Raw genomic sequence first — 23,679 nt, 5'->3', positions numbered from 1 at the left:
CCAGGGCTGGGGATATGGCCTAGTGGCAAGAGTGCTTGCCTCCTATACATGAGGCCCTGGGTTCAGTTCCCCAGCACCACATATCCAGAAAACGGCCAGAAGTGGCGCTGTGACTCAAGTGGCAGAGTGCTAGCCTTGAGCAAAAAGAAGCCAGGGACAGTGCTCAGGCCCTGAGTCCAAGGCCCAGGACTGGCAAAAAAAAAAAAAAAAAAAAAAAAAAAATCCAGACCCCCCCCCCCCACTTTTTTCTTGGCCAGGTCTGGGGGTTGGGATTAAGGGCCCAGGCACTGTCCCTGGCTTCTTTTTTGCTCAAGGCTAGTGCTCTCTTGAGCCACAGTGCCACTTCTGGCCTTTTCTGTGTATGTGGTGCTGAGGAATCGAACCCAGGGTTTCATGCATGTTAGACAAGCAGTCTACCACTAAGCCACACTCCCAGCCAATCTAGACCCTTCTTAGCTATCGACGGCTATGTTTATTCTGGTCTTTACTCATCAGATTGTGTTGCCTCCTTACACTATCATTCATTGGTCAGTTTGGTTGGTGGTTTGGCATATCTTTGAAGACTTGGTCATTTTTCCTTTTCTTGGTGGGTATCTTTGATTGTTTTTGTTTGCAAGCCATTCAAATTGTGTAGTCTCCCCCCCCCCTTTCCCTCTCCACTTCCCACAGAAAACACAACACCTGATCAAAGTATAAATTCTTTTGTAGGAAATACTAGCTTACAAAACAATATCATATCACCTAACCCAGGTGGCCCATGTTTGCCCTGCCAAAGAGGGATGTTTAGGTCTTATGCCACTAGGCAAAAGTAAAAGGCATCAGTAGTCAAGATTTCAGCAAGTTTCTCCCAAAGCTACGACTGCCAAAATACCAGCTCCACAAGGCTGACCCCTTCTAGCACTGGGAAGCACTGGTAATTGGGATGATAGGGGCTCAGGGCTCAGGGAAGGATCAGAGACTCCTTGCAGGAGGAGGGAGATGGGCATATAACTCCTTGGAATGGGGAAGTCTCCCTCCTACTTTGGGGAGCCAGGGTAAAGGAGGGCAGGTGGAGCTCTGCTGCCTGGAGGGCTCAAGTCTGAGCAGCAGGGAGCTCTTAATGCCCAGTGCTTGCCGACCCAGCGGCCATTACTGCCTGAGAAGGAATGAGAGGTCTGGAGTTGTGGGTGTAAGGGAGGTGAGTGGTATGGTGTAAGGGTCACACAATCAGGAATTCTTGGGGACAGAGATGGTGCTCAGACACAACCTTGCTACCCCCACCCCCGGCCACATGAGATAAAATCACCAGCTTTCCACTGCCATGTCCCAGCAGGTTTCTCTGGGGCAGAGGTCATAGTGGAACCCACTAAGTTGGAAGTGTGTTAAGTGACGTGGCTTGGCTGGAGGTTAAGGGCCACTAGACCCCTAACAGAAAGCTAAGAGATCAAAGATGAGAGGGGAGAGGGCAAAGCCATGCATGCAGCTCACACATACATGGCCCGGGACACAATGAAACCTTTGCCCTGGTAGGAATCAGAAGGGCTGGGGTAGGTCAGGGCATCATAGATGGGGTTGATCTTGTCCAAGTAGTCTTCGTCCTCCTCCTCATCATCCTCATCTTCTAGATCTAAGGAAACTCCATCTATAGCTGGTGGTGCTGGAGGTACCAGGATGGGGGGCGCCATGCTTGTGGCCCCTAATAGCATGTGCCCTGGCCGCTCTTCCAAGGTGGGCAGCTCATGATACCGAGGCATTTCCTGGAGAGGACAGGAAGTCTGCATCATCTCCTGAATATTATGGAATCCCAATCTGCCATTTGATCCCAAATCCTGAACTCTGCATGACAGTCACCCCTCTGCCTCTGAACTGACATTGTACAGGAACAATTATAAGTACATATCAATCTGTAACCCAAACCTAGAATATGGACCTCTGAAGGTCATTCCTGGATCTTACCTTGACCCTTGACCTATGACCTCCCAGTTATTTACCCTTGAATCATTGACCTTAAACTTGAATTCAGCTACTTAACCTTGAGTCCTAAGCTGCATTTGAACTTTGATTTGGTTCTCACCCTCCAAAACCTGATCCCTCTGACCTCCAGGGGAACACAGAGGGGAGTCACTGTTGTCTCCCAGCTCTAAGGACAGCATGTGCCTGTGTCACCAATCCACGGTGACAGAGTAACTGTCTAACCTCGTGTCCTTGGACTTTTCACCCCAGACCTCCCTCAAGGAATCCTCAAAGCTTCTCAAATGTCATCCATCAACTCAGATCCCAAAGCCACCCTTGTCCTCCCCTGACCAAATACCTGCTCAGGTCCTGAGCCACCTGCGTCGAAATAAGGGGTCTTGAGTGGGCTGTGCTCAGAGGCCCCCAGGGTGAAGAGCTGGGAGGGCTGTGGCAGGAGAGGAAGACCAGGTCAGGATGCCTCTCTCCAATGACTCTCTCCACCTGCCTGTCCCACCTATCCTAGCAGACCACGCCCACCAGGGCAACCCCACTTAGCCTGACAGGCCCCTCCCATCCAGTGGACAAGCCCCGCCCCCACAAGGAAAGGTAGGTTCAGCGTTGGGCCACAGAACTCACCATCTCAGCCTCCTCTAGCTTGGCCTTCGGGGTTGGAGGCTTGTAGGACGGAGGAGCTTCCAGGCTGTGAAATTAGGAGGCAGGTCAAGTAAGTGGATGTTCGGCTCTGAAAATGCCTCCTTTCCAGGGGGGATGTCTGCACAAATGCTCCCTAAGGCTGGGTCTCACCTTCCTGTACCAGGTCTGGCCATCATCCCCACTGCTCTCATGAGTCCCTCCTCTTCCAGGAGGCATCCCTGATTTCTTATGGATCAGAAAAGAAACTGCTAGTCACATCCTCAGGGAACTTGCTGAGCTTTTGTATTTTATTTTTTGTTTTTTTGTTGGTTGTGGGACTTGAACTTGGCCTGGGTACTTACTGTCTTTGAGCTTCTTTTTTTGGCCAGGCCTGGGCTTGGACTCAAGGCCTGAGCACCGTCCCTGGCTTCTTTTTGCTCAAGGCTAGCACTCTGCCTCTTGAGCCACAGTGCCACTTCTGGCCGTTTTCTATATATGTGGTGCTGGGGAATTGAACCCAGGGCTTCATGTATAGGAGGCAAGCACTCTTGCCACTAGGCCACATTCCCAGCCCATCTTTGAGCTTCTTCACTCCAGGCTAGTGCCCTACCACCTTGAGGCTCAGCACCACTTCTGTTTTTCTGGAGGTTTATTGGAGATAAGAGTCTCACGGACTTTCCAGCCTGGGCTGCCTTTTTTTTTTTTTTGGCCAGTCCTGGGGCTTGAACTCGGGGCCTGAACACTGTCCCTGGCTTCTTTCTGCTCAAGGCTAGCAATCTGGCCACTTGAGCCACAGCACCACTTCTGGCCACTTTCTATATATGTGGTGCTGAGGAATCAAACCCAGGGCTTCATGTATACAAGGCAAGGACTCTTGCCACTAGGCCATATTCCCAGCCCATGAACTGGCTTTGAACCATGATCCTCAGATCTCAGCCTGTGAGTAGCTTGGATGATGGGCATGAGCCACAAGCACCCCGCCTGAGCTTGATATTTATGTGTTACTTATTAGCCCAGCCTGGTGGCTCATGCCTGTTATCCTAACTACTCAGAAGGCTGATATCTGAGGATTATGGTTCGAAGCCAGCTCAGGTAGCAAAGAGCCTGAAACTCTTGATCTCCAATCTCCCTTCGTTTTCTTACTGAGATTAAACATGGGCCCATGGCCACTCAGAATAGGCTACATTTCCCAGGCTCCTTTGCAGCAGTGGGACCAACCATGTGACTTGGTTCTGGCCAATAGGAAATGAGAAGGGATATAGGGCTTGAACTCTGGGCCTGGGCTCTGTCCCTGAACTCTTCAGCTCATCTCTACCACTTGAGCCACAGCGCCACTTCTGGTTTTCTGGTGGTTCATTGGAGATAAGGGTCTCACAGACCTTCGTGCCAGGGCTGGCTTTGAACCATGATCCTCAGATCCCAGCTTCCTGAGTAGCTAAGATGACAGGCGTGAGCCACTGGCTCCTCGCTTTGGGCTGTACTTTACAGGGTCGTCACATCCTCTCTGTTCTGGTTATCTTTAAGACCTTGATGGGAGAGTGGACCGCCATATTTGAGTGTGAATGAAGGAGCCATAGGAATTACAAAAATCCGGACACTGATGACTACTCAGAGCAAGCAGAGCTCCTTGGCAGTCCCAGTGACATTTCTCCTGTGTCTCTCCCACCTTCCCTGCCTCTGCCCAGTGTTCCATCCTTCCGGCCTGTCCCCAGCACCCAGCACTCACTCCTCCTCCTCTTCTGTCCCCTGCAGCCTCTGCTCCTTCCGCTGCTGCCTGCAGATGAGGATGCCGGTGACTGCCACTGCGGTCGCAATGATGGCTGCAATCATCCCTCCGATGATGCCCCCCGTGGCCCCTGCACCTGCCGTGTTGGGTGTCTCTGCAAGGAGAAGGACAAAGTGAGGGTCTCCAGCCTCAAGTCACCACCCCCCTGCCTTGTGCCAGCTGGTCCTCGCTGAGTGCCAGTAAGCACAGTTGTTGGTGTATTTGGGGGTTGGGGAAATGATCGACAGTGGGGAGCCAAATATGTTCAGTGTTCACCTCCCTGGAACAGAAGTTCATTTGCCAACAGCATATAAAGAGTGGATTAGGTATGGTGGCACGTGCTTGTAATCCCAGCACTTGGGAGGCTGAGACAGGAGGTTTAGAAAGTCAGGGCCAGCCTCGGCTACCTGTCTTAATGACCGAACATAGAGATCAGTAGTAGAGGGTTTAAGCAGGCTCTAATAGCTCACACCTCTAATCCTAGCTAACTCAAATATGAGGATCAAGGCTCAAGGCAAGCCTGGGCAGGAAAGTCCATGAGACTCTTACCTCTAATTAACCACCAAAAAGCCAGAAGTGGAGGTGTGGCTCAAATAGTAAAGTGTCAGCCTTGAGCCAAAGAAATAAAAAACAACAAGGGACAGCACCTGGGTTATAGCACTGGCGTTTCTCTCTCTCTCTCTCTCTCTCTCTCTCTCTCTCTCTCTCTCTCTCTCTCTCTCACACACACACACACACACAAAATCCAGAGTGGCTAAGGTAAGAGGAAGAAGTGTTTTGAGTGGATCCCCAACAGTAGTCAGACAGAGCTTTAATGTAAGGACACATACATATGTACAAAGAGTTGAAGGAGAAGCAAGCGCAAGCCAGGAGAGTGTCACAGGCAATGGGAATAGCCAGGGCAAAGGTCCTGGGGCATCCTCTGGTGTTTTGAAAGAGCAGGAAGGACACCTCAGGGCTGGGCCAGAATGAAGGGAGAGAGGATCACAATAAAGGAAGGGACAAGCCAGAGGGTCACCTAAAAGGTCACAGAATTGGATGACATTGTGCAGTGGCAGGCAGCGGAGCCCCTCATTCATGACAGGGTCTGTCATAGATGAACAGAAGGGGTGAAGGGTGCCTGGCTTCCCAGGGCCTCTCCTTTGTCACAACTCTTTTCATTTCCATTTCTCACTTCTGTCTCTCCACATGGGAGTAGTTACTACCATCACTCCCTAATCACCTGTGTCATTTCTCCTAGTCTGGGGAGTCTAAGTCACCAATTGCCTGGGGAACCGGGTGTGCAAGCAGTGGAGACTCACGGGGTCACCCTGATGGCACCCCCACTGTGGCACCCCCAGGTGAAGATGAGGCTCCTGGCACAGGCTGGATCCAGTGTGGGGCTTGCGTTCTCCAGAGCTCCAGTATGAGGGGCAGCGGGGTCCCGGCAGGCACTCAGGCCACGCCCCCGTCATCCTGAACATGCTCTTCCTGTGGGCATCTGTGGCTGGTGCCCTGGGAAGGCAGGGGCTAGCCGCCCAGCCAGGCCACTGCTGGGTCCTAGGTGGCAGGCGTGGACTCAGCCTTGTCCAGAGAAGGTTGGCACCGAGTGAAGTCATCCTTGGGTCCGGGCTGGTCCATGTAGGGACAACACCTGCCTCTTCTTCTCCCTGTCTCTGGCTTTCTAGGTTTTTTCTTTTTCTTTTTGGTGGGTGAACCATTCCCAGTGCCACAAGAGTAGGGGGAGGCAGGGATGAGATTCTCCCAGCATCCCCAGTACCCACACTTGCCCCCCCCCCGCCCATCTTGATGCTCCAAGAAAGGGTGAGGGCAACCTTTGCCTTCTCCAGATCTTCAGCAATGGAGGGGGGCCAGGGGCTGGGGTCACAGCCCGATCCCCTCTACATGCCCTCCTGGCCCTTGCCATCCCCCTTAGAGAATCCCAGAGGTCCAGGTACTCAGCCTTGCTTTCCCAGGGAGCTCAGATCTCCATCCTGGCTGCACCCTCACCTGTACTGGAACACAGAGACCCAACTGTCCCAGACTTTGAGCCCCAATTCCAAGTCCCATTAGCCTAATGGGGGGGCACCATGGCATAATGCCCCCCAGCTCCCGGGAGTCCCTAAGTCCCAGAACTAAGCTGTCCCTGCCCCACATGCTCTTCCCAAAGAGGGAGGGACGTATTACGAGACACCCCCAAGAATGGAATGCCATTCACCTCCAAGTTCACCCCCAAGGCATTTATTAACTCCTGAGTGGCAAGAGACCAAGGGGCGGGCTGGGGCCGAAGCCGTGTCTCTGAGAGGGGGTCCTTGTGGGGGAGGGGTTGCACCATGCAGCTCCTGGGGTCTCCCATTCCCCCATGTGTTCCCCAGAGCCCAAAGGAGCCTGGTGTGTCTTCCCACTGTCCCCTCTGTCCTCCAGATTCAACAGCAGGATGAACTGGTCCGACCACTGTGGAGCCTGTGGCCAGCCAGGGGGCCAAGGCAGGAGCGTGTCTGTCTGTCCATCCATGTGTCCTTGTGTCACACATAGACCGCCCGGCGAGAGATGAGGGAACCATCCAGATGGGATTCCATGTCATCCTTGAGCACCATGGACGGAGGCAACATGAGGCCTTCCTCAGCCTTCTTCTCCTCTTCCTCCTCATCCTCATCCTCCTCCTCCCTGCCATCCGGCCTCCTGGGACTAGGGATGTCCGGTGTCCAGAAGACGGGGCCCCCATTCCCAAACACCTGAGTCTTAGGATCGTAGGATCCCCGGTAGCCGCCACTGCCCCCGCCGCCTCCTCCTCCTGCAACTCCGGGGCTCTTCCTCCTCTTCTTCCTCCTCAGCAAGACAAAAGCCAAGGCCCCCCCCAGAAGGAGAAGCACCAGCAACGTTCCCCCCACAGCCCCCCACACCAGCGGACCCACGTCACGGGAGGAGGCCTGGGGAGTGTCTGAGAAGAGAGAGAAACAGAGACAGATAAAAGTCAAGAGGGTGCATCTGGGGGGAGGAGTGGGGGGACTCAGGACACAAGGGTTAGTGACAGGAATCGGTGGTGACTGGCTGGGAGAAGGAGGCGGAAAGGAAGTGGAGAGGGCATGCACAATCTCTCATTTGGGGGAGGCCTTCGTACAGGTATTGGGGGGGCGGCCAGGTGGTGATCCCCAAGATACAATCTCCTTTAAAAAAGTAAAGCTGCACCAGCCTGGTGGTCCATGCCTGTAATCTTCATCACTAGGGAGACTGAGGTAAGAGAATCCTAAGTTTGTGGTCAGTCTTGGTAAAGTTTTGGATACCTTGTCCCCCAAAATGAAATGTAACAGGCCCCAAGTTCAAGCCCTTCACCTCCAAAAAATAAAATAAAAAAATAAAAAAATGGGTGGTAGCGTGTGGGAGGTGCCCAGCACTGCAAAAGAAAATTAAAGGCTGAGTGCAGGTGGCTCATGCCTGTGATCCTAGCCCAGTTAGGAGGCCCAGATTGGAGGAGAGGGATTTGAAGTTGTGCAAATGGTAGCGCACTAGCCTGGAATGGCAAGAAGCCCAGATCCTAGGGGCTGGGAATGTGGTTTAGTGGCAAGAGTGCTTGCCTAGGCCTGGGTTCAATTCCTCAGTACACATAAACAAACAAAGCTCAGGCCCTGAGTTCTAGCCCCGGTACGTAATTAGACAGGCAGACAGGAGAGGTATCACAAGCAGAAATGAGTACCCCTCCCTTCCAGTCTTTATGTAAAATAGCTTGATATTTGCATAAAATCTGTATATATATATATATATCCCCATAACCTTGAAAACACCAGGGGATTGCTTATAATACCAAACATAGTGAGTAGATGCAGCCAAGGTAGCTGGCACACCAAACTGTCTAGGGGAAAATGTGGGGGTACATACTGAAGAAAGAGGGAGCCGCAGTCTATGGCTGGGGAATAGGACTTGGAGGAGGACTTTCTTCTAGTATTTTCTTCCTTTTTGGGGGTTGGTTATGGGGCTCTTTTGCTCAAGCTAGTCCTCTACCACTTGAACCACAGAGCCACTTGTGGTTTTCTGGTGGTTAACTGTTTTTTTTGGCCAGTCCTGGGCCTTGGACTCAGGGCCTGAGCACTGTCCCTGGCTTCCTTTTGCTCAAGGCTAGCACTCTGCCACTTGAGCCACAGCGCCACTTCTGGCCGTTTTCTGTATATGTGGTGCTGGGGAATCGAACCCAGGGCCTCATGTATACGAGGGCAAGCTCTCTTGCCACTAGACCATATCCCCAGCCCCTCTGGTGGTTAATTGGAAATAAGGGTCTCACAGACTTTCCTGCTCTGGGGGCTGGCTTTGAACTGTGATCCTCAGATGTCAGCTTCCTAAGTAGCTAGGATTACAGGCGTGAGCCACCAGTGTCCAGCTACTTTTTCTCCCCCCCACCCCCACCTTTATCACTCAAGACTGGTGCTCTACCACTTGAACCACAGGTACACTTCCAGCTTTTTTGCTGGTTAACTGGAGATAAACAAGTCTCACAGACTTTCTTGCCCTGGCTAGTTCTGAGCCTCAATCTATAGGATCTCATCCTCCCGAGTAGCTGGGATTACAGGCATGACCACCACCAAGGGGCTAATCCTGCCACCCTTTGCCATGCTGGGAATGGCACCAAGGCCTCTCTGTGCAAGGCAGGCACTCTATGGTGGAGCCACATCCCAGCCCCCCATTTCTCTCTGGCTGTGCATCTTGGGCTGATCTGTCAGTCGTGGGGCTTGAACTCAGGACCTGGGTGCTGTCCCTGCCCAAGGCTAGCACTCTACCACTTTGAACGAGAGCACCACTTCCAGTTTCCTGGTGGTTCATTGGAGAAAAGTCTCAGGGACTTTCTTTCCCTGAGAGTAGCTTTGAACAGCAAGTGACCAGCTCTGATCTATTTCTAAGTTGGGGCTCAGGAAACTAGGGTGTTGTGGCTCTGGGTTGCTTGGTGCAAATTTTGGGGTGTATCTTGCCCCAGCTGTAGCCTGGCTGGCATTCCATCCTGCCCCCCCGTAGCGTCCCTGTTACCCCCTGTCCAGAGTGAGGTGGGTCTGAGGCCCTCCCTTCCCAGATGGCAGCTCTGAACACAGCACAGCCCTGAACTTCAAAGTGAGAGACATCAAGGAGTCCACTGGGGGAGACCGCACGCAACTTACCTCTGAGCACGATGAGCTGCTCGGCCCGCCCAGTGCCTACAGCGTTGGTGACGGTGCAGATGAAGGTGGTGTTGACCTCTCGGTCCACCGAGTGCACGAGCAGCCGGGGGCCCTGGACCACGGCAGAGGTGGGGAACACGCCCGAGACCCTGGGGGCCGGTGAGGGCGGGGAGAGAGCCTCAGGGGCCTCCTCATCCATGGAGGCCCCCCGAAGCCAGCCCGCCTTCTCCCTCAGAACCTAGGGTCCAGGCCACAGCCCTGCTCCTTCAGATTTAGAGGCGCCAACTCAGCCTCCTTCCTCGGATTAGGGCTGCATGCCCAGCATTCTCCCTTAGATCCAGGAGCCCAGACCTCAACCTCCTCCCTCAGACCAGGGGGTTCAGGCCCCAGCCTTCTTCCCATGGACCCAGGGGTCCCGGCCTGGCCTCCTCCCTCAGCCCTGGGGGCCTCCAGGACTCACGTGCTCCAGTCGTAGCCCGTGGGCTCGGGGTTGCTGCGAGCGCTGCACGTCAGGGTGGCCTCGGTGCGGCCCAAGTACCAGTTGTCGTCATACCCGGAGATGGAAACCTCAGGGGGGTCTGGAGAGAGGGGGCTGCTCAGGGGCGGGGATGACACCAGGGGGACAGGGCGGCCGTGGGCGGGGTGTCACTGCTGACACAGTGGCTGGGAAGGAGGAAGGCGCGGCGGTGACCTGGTGACCCAGCAGGGGTGGTGGTGGCCCCGGGCCAAGGCTTTGAGGATAGGGTGACCTGGAGCAGTGCTGGCTGACCGGGGAGAACTTGCCAGGATCTGGGTGAAGGAGCTGGGAGGCCGCCCTGGGAGCTGAGGCTGGGGTCCTGGCTCAAGCGGTACAGCAGCAGGGCAGAGTGAAAAGGAAATGAAGGGACAGCCAGGTACCGGCGGCTCACGCCTGCCATCCTGGCTACTGAGGAGGCCGAGATGTGAGGATCACAGTTCAAAGCCAGCCTGGGCAGAAAAGTCCTTGTGCCGTTTATCTCCAATGAGCCACCAGAAAACCAGAAGTGGAGCTCGAGCGGTAGAATGCACTTTGCCTTGAGCAGAAAAGCTCAGGTACAGCATCCAGGCCCTGAGTTCAAGCCCCACATGGCCAAAAGAAAAAAAAAGCAAAAGGACAAAGCCCAGGACTGGTGCACACTGTGCACACACACACACACACACACACACACACACACACGCACGCACACTTACAGGTTACAGCCTGAGGTTGGCGATGGCTCTGGCAAAGGGGACCCTAGTGGCTGACAGGTCATGGTTATGGGGGACTGGAGGGAACGGGGTCTGCACCCCACACTCACAGCGTACAGCCAGTGTGACAGGCAGCAGGACCGGCTTGTCATAGCATTCGTGCTCCACTCTGCATGTGATCTTCGCACCATCCGTCTGCCCCGAGGGCACCAGGGTGTAGCGGCTGGTGACGGTGACGGTGCCCAGGTATGGCCCCGGCGCCTGGCTCTCTTTGGCCTCTCCACCTTCCAGGGTGGAGATCCAGCTGATCTGGGCAGGTGGGCGGCCGCCCGTGGACACACAGCGGGCCACAGGCATAGGCTCCAGGCTGAGGGTGACCTCTTGGGCTTCGGCGTGATTCTTGGGCAGAGCTGGGAGCAGGAGAGAAGGGGGCACGTCATTCCTGCCTCAGCACCCTGCACGGGCCCCCACTGCCTGTATGCAGGAACACTCCGAGTTTTTTTTTTTTTTTTTAAATTGGTCATTCATGGTACTTGAACTCAGGGCCTGGCCACTGCCCCTGAGCTTTTTCCATTCAAAGCTAGGACTCTACCACTTTGAATCACAGTGCCACTTCTGGTTTCTTTGTAGTGATTCATTAGAGATAAGAGTCTCATGGGCTTTCCTGCCCAGGATGTCTACTGAGTAGTTAAGATGATAGGCGGGAGTCACCAGCCCCTCCCCCAGCTCCCCAAATCATGCTGCAACTCTGTTTCCTCTGTGATGGATACATGAAGAAATAAAGTATCAGCCCTGGGGACTGTTATATGATCAAAGAAAGTAAAGAAATCCACAAGGGTGTCCCTCACACACTGTGCCCTCTTGAGTTTTACCATGTTGCCTGTTCTGCTGTTTGATGACAGATGGAGGGCTTGGAGCTTCCCTCCTATAATCCCAGCCTCTCAGGAGGCAGAGGTGGACGGATCACTAAGTCACGGCCAACCAGGAGAGAGCAGAACCCTATGAAACCAGATACTAAACTAAGGGGGCTGCAGGCTCTTCAAGTGGCAGAAGGAGCCTAGCAGATGGGGGTGGCCCTGGGGTGAATCCTCAAAACTACTGGACAAACAAACAGAGCTCGACAGGAAGTACAGCTAAAAGAGCCACTTTGCTGCTTTCATGTGGCTACAATCAACATGTTCCCAGATTGAGATAAAAGGAAAGGAGGTAGGCGGGTACCAGGGACTCATACTCATCCCAACTACTCAGGGAGGCTGAGGTCTGAGGATCTTGGCTTGAAGCCAGGTTTGGCAGGTTAAGTCCATGAGACTCTTTTATCTTCAATTTACCACCAAAAAAGCCACAAGTGGAGCTGTGGCTCAAATGATAGCGCATTAGCCTTGAGTAAAAAAGCTCAAGGACAACATCCAGGCCCTGAGTTCAAGCCCTAGGAACAAAAACAACCAGCCAATAGAAGCTGTAATCCTAGCTGCTCAAGTGGCTGAGAGCTGAGGATTACACTTCAAGACCAACCAGCAAAAAAGCAGAAATGGAACTGTAGCACAACTGGTAAAGTGCCACCCTTGAGAAAAAAAGAAAAGAAAAGCTCAAGGACAACTGCCCAAGTCCTGAGTTCAAGCCTGACGACCAACAAAAACAATAAAGACAAACAACCCCCTCCCCCCAAAAAAGCAAAAGGGCTGAGGAGGCCCACAGTAGGTGCTGTTTGAAGATTTCCCCAGTGCTGAAATCCATATTGGCACACACAAGAGGAGCTTTTCTGAATATTTCCCCCAAACATTGTAAACCAGGAGGCACATAGTAGGCACTTTGTTTAATTCCCCCCCTCCCCCCAAGTCCTGGGACTTGAACTCCGGGGCCAGGGCCCTATCCCTGAGCCTCTATGTGCTCAAGGCTAGCACCCTACTACTTGAACCACAGACACCTCCCCGGCTTTTTCTGAGTAGCTTATTGGAGATAAAGAGTCTCATGGACTTTCCTGCCCAGGCTGGCTTTGAACTGCGATCCTCAGATCTCAGCTTCCTGAGTAGCACAGTGGGTATTCTGACAACGATTTCCCAAATAATGGTTCCCAAAGCCCCTTGCAATCAAGAGACGCAACAGGGTCAGGAGGACGCCCTGGAGCACCCTGCTCCCCGGCCTGCTCACCTAGGACCCGGAGCCAGGTGACACCCCGGCGAGTGCCATTGGGGAAGGTGGCGAACTCGCAGGTGTAGTTGCCCTCGTCCTCCACCTTCAGTCCCTGGATGACCAGCGTGGCATCGCGCAGGTCCGATTGCGCGTCATCCCCGGCTCTGACGAAGGACAGGCGGTCCTTGGTGGACTGCGGGTTGGGGAAGTGGACGCCATAGGAGGGGTGGAAGGCAGCCACCGCGGAGTTGAGGAGCTGCCAGGTGACCTGGGTGATGCGGACGCCGGGGCTGTGTGATAGAAGGTGGCAGGGCAGCTCCACTGTGCCGCCCAGGAGAGCGCGCACCTCGGGCAGCACCTGCACCTGGACATCCTGGGCACCTGGGGGACAGAGGAGGTGAGGTCAGCTGTGGCCTCCAGAGCAGCATCCTACCACACGGTGGGCAAACGGGGGTGGGGGGTGGGTCCTGGATCTGACCTAGAGAACTAGGGAGACACGCGCTCCTGCGCAGCCTTAAAGATGGGGTCTCTCAGGATGTAGTGTAGGTGGCGATCTTTCTTCCTGTTGGAGGGCTGGGATTACAGGTATGTGTCACTATACTTGTCCTCCTTTTCAAGTTCATGTACTGGGGCTTCAACTCAGGACCTCACTGCGCTCATTAACTGAAGACATAGATTTTCAGACTTCTGCTTGTAGTCTATGAATATTCTTGTCCCTTTTAAAACTCTGTGTGTGTGTGTGTGTGTGTGTGTGTGTGTCTGTGTGTCTGTCTGTGTATCTGTCATCTGTCCTGGGGGTTGAACTCAGGGCCTGGGCACTGTCCCTGAGCTTTTTTGCTCAAGGCTAGCACTCTATCACTTGAGCCACAGCTCTATATCTGGCTTTTGTTCTTCTGGTGGTTAATATGTTGTTTTTAACCACAGTGGGGATTGAACTCGGGGCTTCAGACATGCTAGATAGGTGCTGTAAGCACTTGGACCACACCCCAGTCTGGTGTTTTTTGTTTTGTTTTGGTCAGTCATAGGGCTTGAACTCAGGGCCTGGATGCTGTCGCTGAGCTTTTTCACTCTAGGCTAGCACTCTACCATTTTGAGCCACAGTCCCACTCCTGGTTTTCTAGTTAATTGGAGATAAGAGTCTCATGGAGTTTCCTTCCCCAGGCTGGCAACCTCCTGAGTAGTTAGGATTACAGGCCTGAGCCCCCAACACCTGGCCCAGTTTAGTTGGTAAGAGTCTCCTGATTTTGCCCAGACATCAATTCTCCTACCTCTGCCCCCTGAGGAACTGGGATTGAAGATGTGTGCCATGTTCAACTGGTGTTTGAGAGAGGATCTCAAGAAGTTTTGCTTGGGCTGGCCTCATTGTGACATCCTTCTACTCGATCTCCCAAATAGCTGGGATTCCAGGCATGAGCCACTATGCCTGGATATGAATGTTTGTGTGAACGGAATGCATTCATATCTCAGCCTGTCATTTATCTTCTCTGGGTTTTTGTTTGTTTTGTGTTTGCCAGTCCTGGGCCTGAGCACTGTCCCTGGCTTCTTTTTGCTCAAGGCTAGCACTCTGCCACTTGAGCCACAGTGCCACTCCTGGCCATTTTCTTTCTTTTTTTTTTTTTTGGCCAGTCCTGGGCCTTAGACTCAGGGCCTGAGCACTGTCCCTGGCTTCCTTTTGCTCAAGGCTAGCACTCTGCCACTTGAGCCACAGCGCCACTTCTGGCCGTTTTCTGTATATGTGGTGCTGGGGAATCAAACCCAGGGCCTCATGTATACGAGGCAAGCTCTCTTGCCACTAGGCCATATCCCCAGCCCCTCCTGGCCATTTTCTATATATGTGGGAGTCGAACCCAGGGCTTCATGTATACAAGGCAAGCACTCTTGTCACTTGCCATATTCAGCCTGTTTTAAACAGCCCCCTGCTTTTTTGTTTTGTTTTTGGGCTCTGTGTGTGTGTGTGTGTGTGTGTGTGTGTGTGTGTGTGTGTGTGTGTGTGTGTGTGTGTGATGTTTTTTTCAGTGCTGAGGCCAGAACCCAGGGACCTTGGGCATGCTAGGTAAGCACTCTATCACAAAAGCCTGGCTTTCTCCCTTTTAGTGCAATGCAAGGATTCAGAATATGTATGTTCAAATCCTCACCCTATCTGAGCAGGTGACTTAACATTTTGGTGCCTCAGTTTCTCAGCTGTAAATGACAATGATAGTGTTTGCCTCTCTGGTGTGTGTTAAGGACTGAATGGCATGTAGGCTGCTGGAGACTCAAGGTGAGAGCTCGTTATGAACACACCTGGAGGTTGGGGTGATGGTGGTACTTCAGCCCAGGTTAGTGTGGGGACGAGGGTTATTGTCCCATCTTACGGGACAGGACATACCTCCAGCCACACACAGAATCCCTTTGGAGCTGCAGCTGGGGGACTGCAGGCAGGGGAGACCCCAGCCCAGCATCCCAGAAAAGAGGATGTCCTGTTAGCAAAACAAGCAAGCCCCAAATGCCAAATACCCTAGGCTTTGGTTCTTCTGAGGAAGCTAGACTTAAAAGACAGACATGTGGCTGGATGCCAGCGCTCACACCTGTAATCCTGGGGACTCAGGAGGCCACGATCTGAGGATCTTGGTTCAAAGCCAGCCTAGGCAGGAACATCTGTGAGATTTTTATCTCCAATAAACCACTCAAGAACCAGAAGTGGAGCCATGGATCAAAGTGGTAAAGTGCTAGCCTTGAGCATAAGAGCTCAAGGACAACGCCCAGGCCATGAGTTCAAGCCCCAAGACTGGTGCACACACACACACACACACACACACACACACACACACACACACTCAAACACGGGCATACAAAGACACACATGAACATATGCAAATTTACCCATGTACACACATAAGTGTTTGTATGTGTGTGTATGTACTATGGAGAAAGAGAGAGAACATGTCTTCCTATGGAACTATGATATAAGGGGAGAAGCTGGCTGGGAATATAGCCTAGTGGTAGATTGCTTGCCTCATAAGGGGCAAAGGGAAGCGGTGCTGGTAGCTGACGCCCGTAATCCTAGCTACCCAGGAGGCTGAGATCAGATGACTGAGGTTTGAGACCAGCCTAGGTGCGTAGTCTGTGAGACTCTTATCTTCAATTAACTGGCAAAAATACAGGAACTGGAGGAGTGGCTCAAGTGGTACAACACCAGCCTTGAGTGGAAAAGCTAAGGGACGATGCCCAGGCCCTGAGTTCAGCCACAGTGCTGAACACAGATGGACACATGGAGACACACACACACACACACACACTCACACTCACACAAGGCCTATGAGACCCAAGGTGGTCCACATGCCAGCCCAAATCAATCCACCCCCTGCATTCCCACCATTTACCTGGAGGAGTTTAGTCCCTCACACAGCCAAAGGCATTGTTGCCTGGCCTTTGCTTGCTTGTTCTCCCTTCTCCTCACATCCCCTAGGGCCTTTTGGCCACATTCCTTGACCAACCAGTCAATAAGGACATTCTGAACCTGGCTTTCTTTTCCCTAATTAAGCACCAGGTCATGACTGGGAAAATCCTGTCTGTCTTCCCCACTTGACAGGTGCCCCAAGGGGCAAGAGTTCTTTGTCCCTTCCACTTGGGGCTGTATCCTCAGAGCCCCACAGACTCCCCGCCCATCCACGTGCTTAATGAACGAATGAGATCAAGATTGAGAGTCAAAATTGCATTAGATCACACAGGCTCAGGCTGGGAGCCATGGCATTATAACCTCAGGGAGGAACAGGGCGAAGCTGGGGCTCTAGAAAGCTGCCTGATAAGCCGGGGGCTGGGGCCCAGTGGCTCACTCCTGTCATCCCAGCTACTCAGGAGGCTAAGATCTGAGGATCAAGGCTCAAAGTCAGCCCAGGAAGGAAAATCTGCAAACCTCTTATCTCCATTGAGCCACCAAAAAGCCAGAAGTGGAGCTGTGGCTCAAGTGGTAGAGCACCAGCCTAGAGCAAAAGAAGCCTAGGGACAGTGTCAGGCCCTGGGTTCAAGCCCTAGGACTGGAAAAAAGGAAGGCAAGAAGGCAGGAAGGCAAGAAGGAAGGAAGGAAGGAAGGAAGGAAGGAAAGAAGGAAGGAAGGAAGGAAGGAAGGAGCAAAGGAACAAAGAAAAGCAAGGTGCCTGAGGATGGACGGCATTGGGGTCCTGGACTGGAACCTTCTAGAATGGGAGTGTGAGATTGGGTATGGGGAGGAGGGGAGAGGGGAGAGAGGGGTTGACAGGCTATGGAGGGAGGTGGTCTGGCCAAGGGCCTGATGGCCTGCAGGTCAGATGGAGGCAGGGAAAGAACAGAAGATGGCGGACCTGGAAGCTGGACCCTGTTGTCTAGCACCGGGTGGCCAGGCGGTGGCTGTGGCCATGACCTTGGTGGGGATGTGTGCAATCCCGCAGCCGGGGGAGCATGGCTGTGGGGTGCTGTGTGTGCCTGCTCAGATTGCCGGTGACAGCTTTATGTGGGGGATAGGTCGGGTCCCTGAACACACTTCCTCTGTCCCTGTAGACTAGCCGTCCGGCTTCCTGTAGGGCCCAGGGTCCACGGAGGCCCAGGGAGGACTTCAGTGAACTGGGATAGGGAGTCCTGGACTGTAGGATGCAGGACTGGTGACCAAGACAGACAGGAGGCTCAGGGAGACCACCTGGGCCCTGGAGGAGGAGGTGGGGGCCAGGAGTCCTGCCTGGGTCTGCTGGGTCTGCAGGCAGAGGTTGGAATTAGGATTCCTAAATCTGAGGGAGGAGGCTGGGGCCTAGATCCTTGGGTCTGAGGGAGGAGGCTATGAGCCAGTGGGCTGGCTCCTCAGGACAACTATAAAAACCTGGTGACCCCCTTCTCCACGCAGGGTGGGGCAGGTCTGGAGGTTTTGAAAGGCGGAAGTGCTTTGAGCTCAATCCCCAGCTGCTCTCTCAACCACCAGGTTAATTAATTAATTACATTAATCATGGTGCCCACCTCCACAGCGGAAACCCAGAGGCGGTCTGGGGGGTGGTGAGTGCAAGCAGGGCCAGGACCCAGGGCTGGGTATGCATTTCTGGGCTGTCTGGCCAGGAGCCTTCAAGTCCTTTATGGGGGGGGGGGAGGGGGGGAGGGGGCAGTCCTCCCCATCCACTGCAGTGGCCTGAGGCAGGCCTCTCCCTCCCACACTCCCACATCCGTCTGGGAATTCACACCTCAGTGTGATCTCCAAAACTCCTTTTCTAGAAACATCTCTCTGCTTTAGGTTCAAATCTGTCATTCTTGGGGGCCTGCGGCTCCTCCCTCCCCTTCCTGCTCCAGTTCATGTATTTATTTGCTTATTCATTTATTCCCTTTTCTGCCAGTCCCAGAGCTTGAGCTCAGTTTCTCATGCTCTTAACTTCACTCTTTTTTGCGGCTTGGACTCAGGGCCTGAGCACTGTCCCTTAGCTTCTTTTGCTCAAGGCTAGCACTCTACCTCTTGAGTTAGCTCTTGAGTGAGCTGGCTTTTTCTGCATATGTGGTGCTGAGGAATTGAACCCAGGGCTTCATGCATGCGAGGCAAGCACTCTACCACTAAGCCACATTCCCAGTCCACCCTTTTTAAAAAAAATTTTTTTATTGAGTTTAAGTTACTACATATATTTCACAGTACACATTTTAACCTTCACAACAATGAAACTTATCATTCTACTCTATATAGCTTATATACTGTATGAACTTTAACAATAAAACCATTTCTTCCATTTCAGGTGATACGTATATTACTTTCCTTTGGTTTAGTAACATCAGTTCCCTCTTTCTCCCTCTTTCTCATCCCTGTCCATGATTAACTTCACTCTTAGCTGGAGCTCTACCACTTGAGCCACAGCTCCACTTCCAGCTTTTTAGTGATTCATGGGAGAGAAGAGTCTCATGGACTTTCTTGCCCCCGGCTGGCCTTGAACTGTGCTCGTCGGATCTCAGCCTCCTGAGTGGCTAGGAAGACAGGTGGGAGCCACCAGTGCCTGACTCATTTAAAACATGAAGTTTAGCGTCTTTCAGTTCATTCAGAATTGTGCTCTGTCCGCACAATTTTAGGACACTCTTGGTAGCCACAAAGATGGCCACATCCCTGACTCTTTTCTCTCTCCTTTTCTTTGCAGTACTCAGTCTTGCACTTGCGTAGGCAGGTGCTCTACTGCTTAAGTCACAGCTCTAGTCCTTTTCTTTTCCTCTTTGTCTTTGAGACAGGGTCTCACTAACTTTGCCTGGGCTGGTCTTAAACTCTAGATTCTCCAGCCTGAGCCTCCTAAATTAGCTGGGATTACATGTAGATGCTACTATACCCAGCTTTGGAATCCTTCTTGCCCTCTTTTAACTATGAATCTGAAGCTCCAGGGTGTGGGGGCCTCCCAGTGTCTTCAATCTTCTCTGTGGCCAGATTCCTGGGGCGGGGGGGGGGGGGTGTCTGATCACCCAAGATGTTTGGCAATGAAAATCTTTTTTATATCTGAAACACTTTCTCCACTCAGCCATCTCAGGTCCCCTCTCTTCCTCCCCGCTCTGCTCCATTTCTCAACAGCGCTGAGACATTAAAAATGTAACAAGAGTCCCAGGCAGGGGCGGGGGAGCTGGGCCTCCTGTGAAACTCTCTGTCCCTCCCCACGGCCCCACAGGCTGCTGGGCCTCCTCCAGGCTGGCTGGGGCCCTGAACCGTGGGTCACAGCACCCGCACTCTCCCTCAATTGGGGTCCGTGGGGACCCTCTACTGCAAGCCTCTCAGTTACTTCTCCTTTGCCAGTCCCTTGCCTTCACTCTGGTGCCCCTGTCTCACTCCCCTCCCCCACTCTGTTCCTCCCTGTCCTCATCCCCAGGGGACTGTTTCCCACTCCTCCATCTCTCTTCTCTGTCTTCCACCCCATACCTGGGTCAGATATCCCCTCGCCCCCCACTGGCTTCTAGCCCCATTCCTGTATTTTTATTCTGTCTGTGTATCCCTCCCTCCCTGTCTCCCTGAATGCCCCCCCCCCTTCTGCTCAGTCCCCCTTCCCTAACAAGAAGAGACAGCCAGGCCTGGAGTCCCCTTGGCTCCCCTCCCCCACTGCTGCCTGCCTGGCTGACAGGGAGGAGAGCACAGAAAAAGCTAGGGAGGAAAAGAGGAAGGGGGGGGAGCAGGCCCAGGCAGAGGTCCAGGTGGTGCACCCCCATTCCAGGAGGAGGGCATGTAAGGGGAAGGCAGAGAGACATGGAGGCAGAGAAAGACAGAGGGAGGAGGCAGAGCAAGACAGACAGACAGCAGAGGCTGAAGATGGAAGGTTAGGAAAGAGAAAGCCCCTTCTCATCTTTCTCAAGACATCAAGGGCCATCCATCCCACAGGGACAGGATTTAATGGTCCCCTTGTTCCCACAGGGAAGGGTCTGTCCTGGGTTTTACAAAAGAAGAAATAAGTGTGACGAGCACCTGCTCAGCCAACAGCCCAGAAGTGCTGACTGAGCGCTCTCTGTGCTGGCTTAGCAGGCCGTGAGCCCTGGCAAAAGTGGCCAGTCCTTTCTAAGTGCCTGTTTCCTCATCTGCACAAACCAAGACTTGCTTCCTGAAGGGGAGAGGGGGATCTGGAACCTTCTATGAACACCCACTCTAAGTAAAGGCTTTCCTCCAGTCCAAGACTTGTCAGCCCAGGGGTGAATTTTGATCCCCTCTCCCTACCGGGCCTCCCTAGGAGGAAGAGGCCCAGGGGTAGAAGAGGCAGGTCATAGGTCAGATCCCCGACATCAAAGAACAAATAATGAGACTAGTGGAGAGACAGCAGTGGCCCCCTCCCAGAGCCTCCGGAGCCCCGTTTTCAGTCCCAGCCATTGGGCGACACCAGTATCCCGGAGTTTCGAGCTGGGAGCACACACGGCCAGGCCACCTGCGAGGGGCGGGCCGCGCAGCTACACCTGTTTCCTCCCCGCCCCTCCCTCCCCCACCCCGGGGCCCCTCCCTCCCCAGTGGGGGTGGAGAGGGGACGCTGGGATTAGCCAGGCAGGGTTCCAAACCCGCCCCCCCCCAAGAGGCTGGGAGGACAAAGGCGGGCCAAAGATAAGGCCACCGAAACCGACCCGGAGTGTGGAACCCGCAGCCCCGAGCGGCCACCGCGCCCTCCCCGCGCCGCTCTCCCTCCCCTCCCGGGCTGGGCGAAAGCGATACCCGGAAAACTTCCCCAGGGAAGTCTTCCCGGAGAGGGGGGCTCCCCACTAGGCACAGCCGATCAACACCTTGTTCCCAGCTCCAGTCAGAGCGGGCCTGGGGGCGGGAGGGTCCTCACTTCTATCAGCAGGCCGCAGGACGGGGTCGCCATGGCCACCTGAGGATCTGAGTCTCAAGACCTTCCCTGCTCACCGTCCAGTCGGAGCCTCCCAACCCCATCTCTACCTTTAGGACCCCAGAGCAGACAGAGAACCCTGCTCACAATTAAACCGACACCCCACAAACATGAGCCCCCCCACCCCAATTCTACTCAGGCCACCCCCCAGAGCCTGGGGTAGGAGCTCGCCTTAGGACGGTCCTCCCCACCGCTCAGGGCCCCAAAGTCCGAGCTTCCCGCCCCTTCTCCGCGGGAACCCCAGTCACTGCCCCCCCAATCTTACCGGGGCCTCAGACGCCCCAAGAAGGAAAAATTAAGGGGGATGGGGGACCACATTCCCCACATTCCTGAGGGGGGGCGGCGGAGACGGAAACCCAGATTCCCGGTCGGCGCAGGGTGGGGAGGGGGTGCGCGGCCTCCGACGGACCTCGGATTTAACCCCTTCGGCACGGGGATCGGAGGAAGCTGGGGTAGGAGGGGTGGGTGGGGCTAGGAAGGGGGTGAGAGGAGGGATCGGGGAGCTCGGATAGAGAAGGGGGTAGAGGGACGTGAGTGGGTGGGGCTGGCCTGGAAGTGGGCGCGAGGAGCATGGGGGAAGGTGCCCAGGCTTCCGCCCCCTCGGAAGGGAAGGGAAGGGCATCCGCGGCCTCGCACCTGTTTCCCGGAGCAGCAGCAGCAGCAGCAGCAATGACCTCAACAGCAGTGTTGGCGACAGTCTGGACGGTGGGAGGACTGCGGCCCGGGCCATGGAGGGCCCGGGAGGGGTCTGGGCCCGGGCGGGGGCCTGCGTGCCACTATGTGTGCACCGATCGGCAGGGAGGGCCAGCAGGTGTCTGCAGAATTCGTCTCCAGCCCGGTTCCCGCCCCGCACGGTCCACGCAGATGGGTTCTCCCGGCTCCAGCTTCGCGCGCCCCGCTCTGGATCCGCGCCCCCAGCCCCGGGGTTAGTTGTGGCGATCCGTACTCGCTGACGTCACAGGACACGCCCCCTCTCCCGGTGTCCCTCCCCGCGGCGCCGAGCTAGGGCTCCGGCCGTGCCCGTTTCGGATCCCCTGGCCACGCCCCTTGGCATTTTCAAGCCCCGCCCACTGCGTTATGGACACGCCCCCCGCCCTGAGCTCTTCCAGCCCTCTCGATTGGCCGGGGCACGCAGGTTCTGACCACGCCTCCCGAGACTTCCGGCCGTCACCGCCCTCTTGAGGCCACGCCCCCAAAGCCACGCCCCCATCGGGGTATTTTGTCCCCTCTGTCCCATGGAGCCTCAGCCTCCGTTGCCGCCCATCACACCTGCGGGAGTCACGTGGGCTTCCGTGGGCCCGCCCCCCCGGTGTGCCCCGGGCTCCACGTCCGGGCTCGTGCCACGGGCAGCTTTCGGGGTACCCTTGTCTCTTTCTAATGATCTCTGTTACGGTCTGGGGGGGGGCGTGCCCCGTTCCTTTCTAGATTTCTGTTACTCTGGACGTCTCTGCCTTTCCTCGCTGTGGTCTCTATCTCTGGTCTCCGGGTTATGGTCTCGGGGTGTGCTTGTGTGTGTGGCGGGGGGGATGGTCCTTCAGGACTGACGCATCCGTGTCGCCGTGTTTCGGATCTTTCTTTGTCTCTCAGAGTTTCTGCGTCGCGCGTCCCTGGAGTCTCCGTCCATCCCTGAGCCTCGGGATCTCACTGACCCTGCATGTGACTGTCTCTGATCCTGTCCCGCTGTGAGTCCGTCTCCCTGGGTGTCTGTCTCTGCCTCTGTCCTCGTGTTCCTCCCCCGCCCCGCCCCGCCCCCGTGTCCCCCCAACCTCCACACTCGGGGAGGCCCCCTGCTGCCCCCGCCAGGGGGCAGCACAGGCCGGCCCGCGCGCAGGCAGGGATGGGCGGGACCAGCAACTAGGGGTGTGGCCATCATAGGGCCACGCCTCCAGACGACAGCCACGCCCTCCCTCCTAGTCCCGCTTACCCTGAATTGTGGGCCTCCTCCACTGGCCTTTGTGTCTCCTCAGCCACCTCACGCCTCCCCACCGCCACCCACCTCTTCACATTCCTGGGGCTGCAGTGGGGGGAGAGGTCGCGAGAGCTGGGGAAGCCCCAGCCGCCTGGTGGGGAGGGAAGGGGGAGGGGTGGAGGAAGGGGAGGCCCGTGGTGGGGCCCATTAGGCTAGGCTACTACACACCTGCTTTTCATCCCCAGGGAATGGAGGCTCTAACTGACCGGCATTCAAGTCTTGGTGATCCTACATTTCTTTAGGGGACTGGATAGCTAAGCAGATGGTCCCACACCTGAGCTAGGCCTCCAGGTCCTCTGCCCCCCCACACTTTCGATTGATTGATTGACTGTTGTGGGGCTTGAACTCATGGCCTAGGCACTGTCTCTGAGCCTCTTTGTGCTTAAGGCCAGCACTCTTACTACTTGAGCCACAGTGCCATTTCCAGGTGGTTTTTGTGTGTTTTTTTGCCAGGCCTGGGGCTTGGACTCAGGACCTGAGCACTGTCACTGGCTTCTTTTTGTTCAAGGCTAGCACTCTACTACTTGAGTCACAGAGCCACTTCCAGCTTTTTCTGTTTATTTGGTGCTGAGGATTCCAACCCAAGGCTTCGTGCATACTAGGCAAGCACTC

General features: G+C 54.8%; 1 protein-coding gene across 2 annotated transcripts; it reads right to left on the bottom strand.

The window, feature by feature from the left end:
• Positions 1 to 658: 658 nt before the first annotated feature.
• Nectin2 (nectin cell adhesion molecule 2) lies at positions 659 to 22,046 on the bottom strand. Of its 2 annotated transcripts, XM_048368927.1 has the most exons (9): positions 21,735 to 22,046; positions 12,805 to 13,167; positions 10,767 to 11,066; positions 9,911 to 10,028; positions 9,451 to 9,599; positions 4,292 to 4,445; positions 2,569 to 2,632; positions 2,291 to 2,377; positions 659 to 1,736 (listed from the first exon to the last, which is right to left on the bottom strand). In XM_048368927.1, exons 1-9 carry the CDS (start codon positions 21,826 to 21,828, stop codon positions 1,464 to 1,466), a joined length of 1,602 nt encoding a protein of 533 aa, XP_048224884.1. In that variant the 5' UTR covers positions 21,829 to 22,046; the 3' UTR covers positions 659 to 1,463. The 2 variants fall into 2 exon arrangements, with proteins under 2 accessions (XP_048224884.1, XP_048224885.1); XM_048368928.1 differs by lacking the exons at positions 659 to 1,736; positions 2,291 to 2,377; positions 2,569 to 2,632; positions 4,292 to 4,445 and adding an exon at positions 6,440 to 7,250.
• Between the last annotated feature and the right edge of the window lie 1,633 nt (positions 22,047 to 23,679).

The sequence above is a fragment of the Perognathus longimembris genome, chromosome 20 (assembly GCF_023159225.1).
Source record: "Perognathus longimembris pacificus isolate PPM17 chromosome 20, ASM2315922v1, whole genome shotgun sequence".
Classification (NCBI taxonomy): Eukaryota; Metazoa; Chordata; class Mammalia; order Rodentia; family Heteromyidae; genus Perognathus; species Perognathus longimembris.
Note: the sequence above shows the minus strand (reverse complement) of the source record. Positions and strands in the feature narration are given on the sequence as shown.

Excerpts from the sequence above, each read along its gene's own strand:
- Nectin2 (XM_048368927.1), bottom strand. The coding sequence starts at position 21,828 with ATGGCCCGGGCCGCAGTCCTCCCACCGTCCAGACTGTCGCCAACACTG. Across the intron at positions 10,029-10,766 it reads TGTCACACTGGCTGTACGCT|ACCCCCCTGAGGTTTCCATC; the intron begins GTGAGTGTGGGG and ends CCCTCTCTCCAG. Across the intron at positions 2,633-4,291 it reads GGGACAGAAGAGGAGGAGGA|CCTGGAAGCTCCTCCGTCCT; the intron begins GTGAGTGCTGGG and ends CTAATTTCACAG.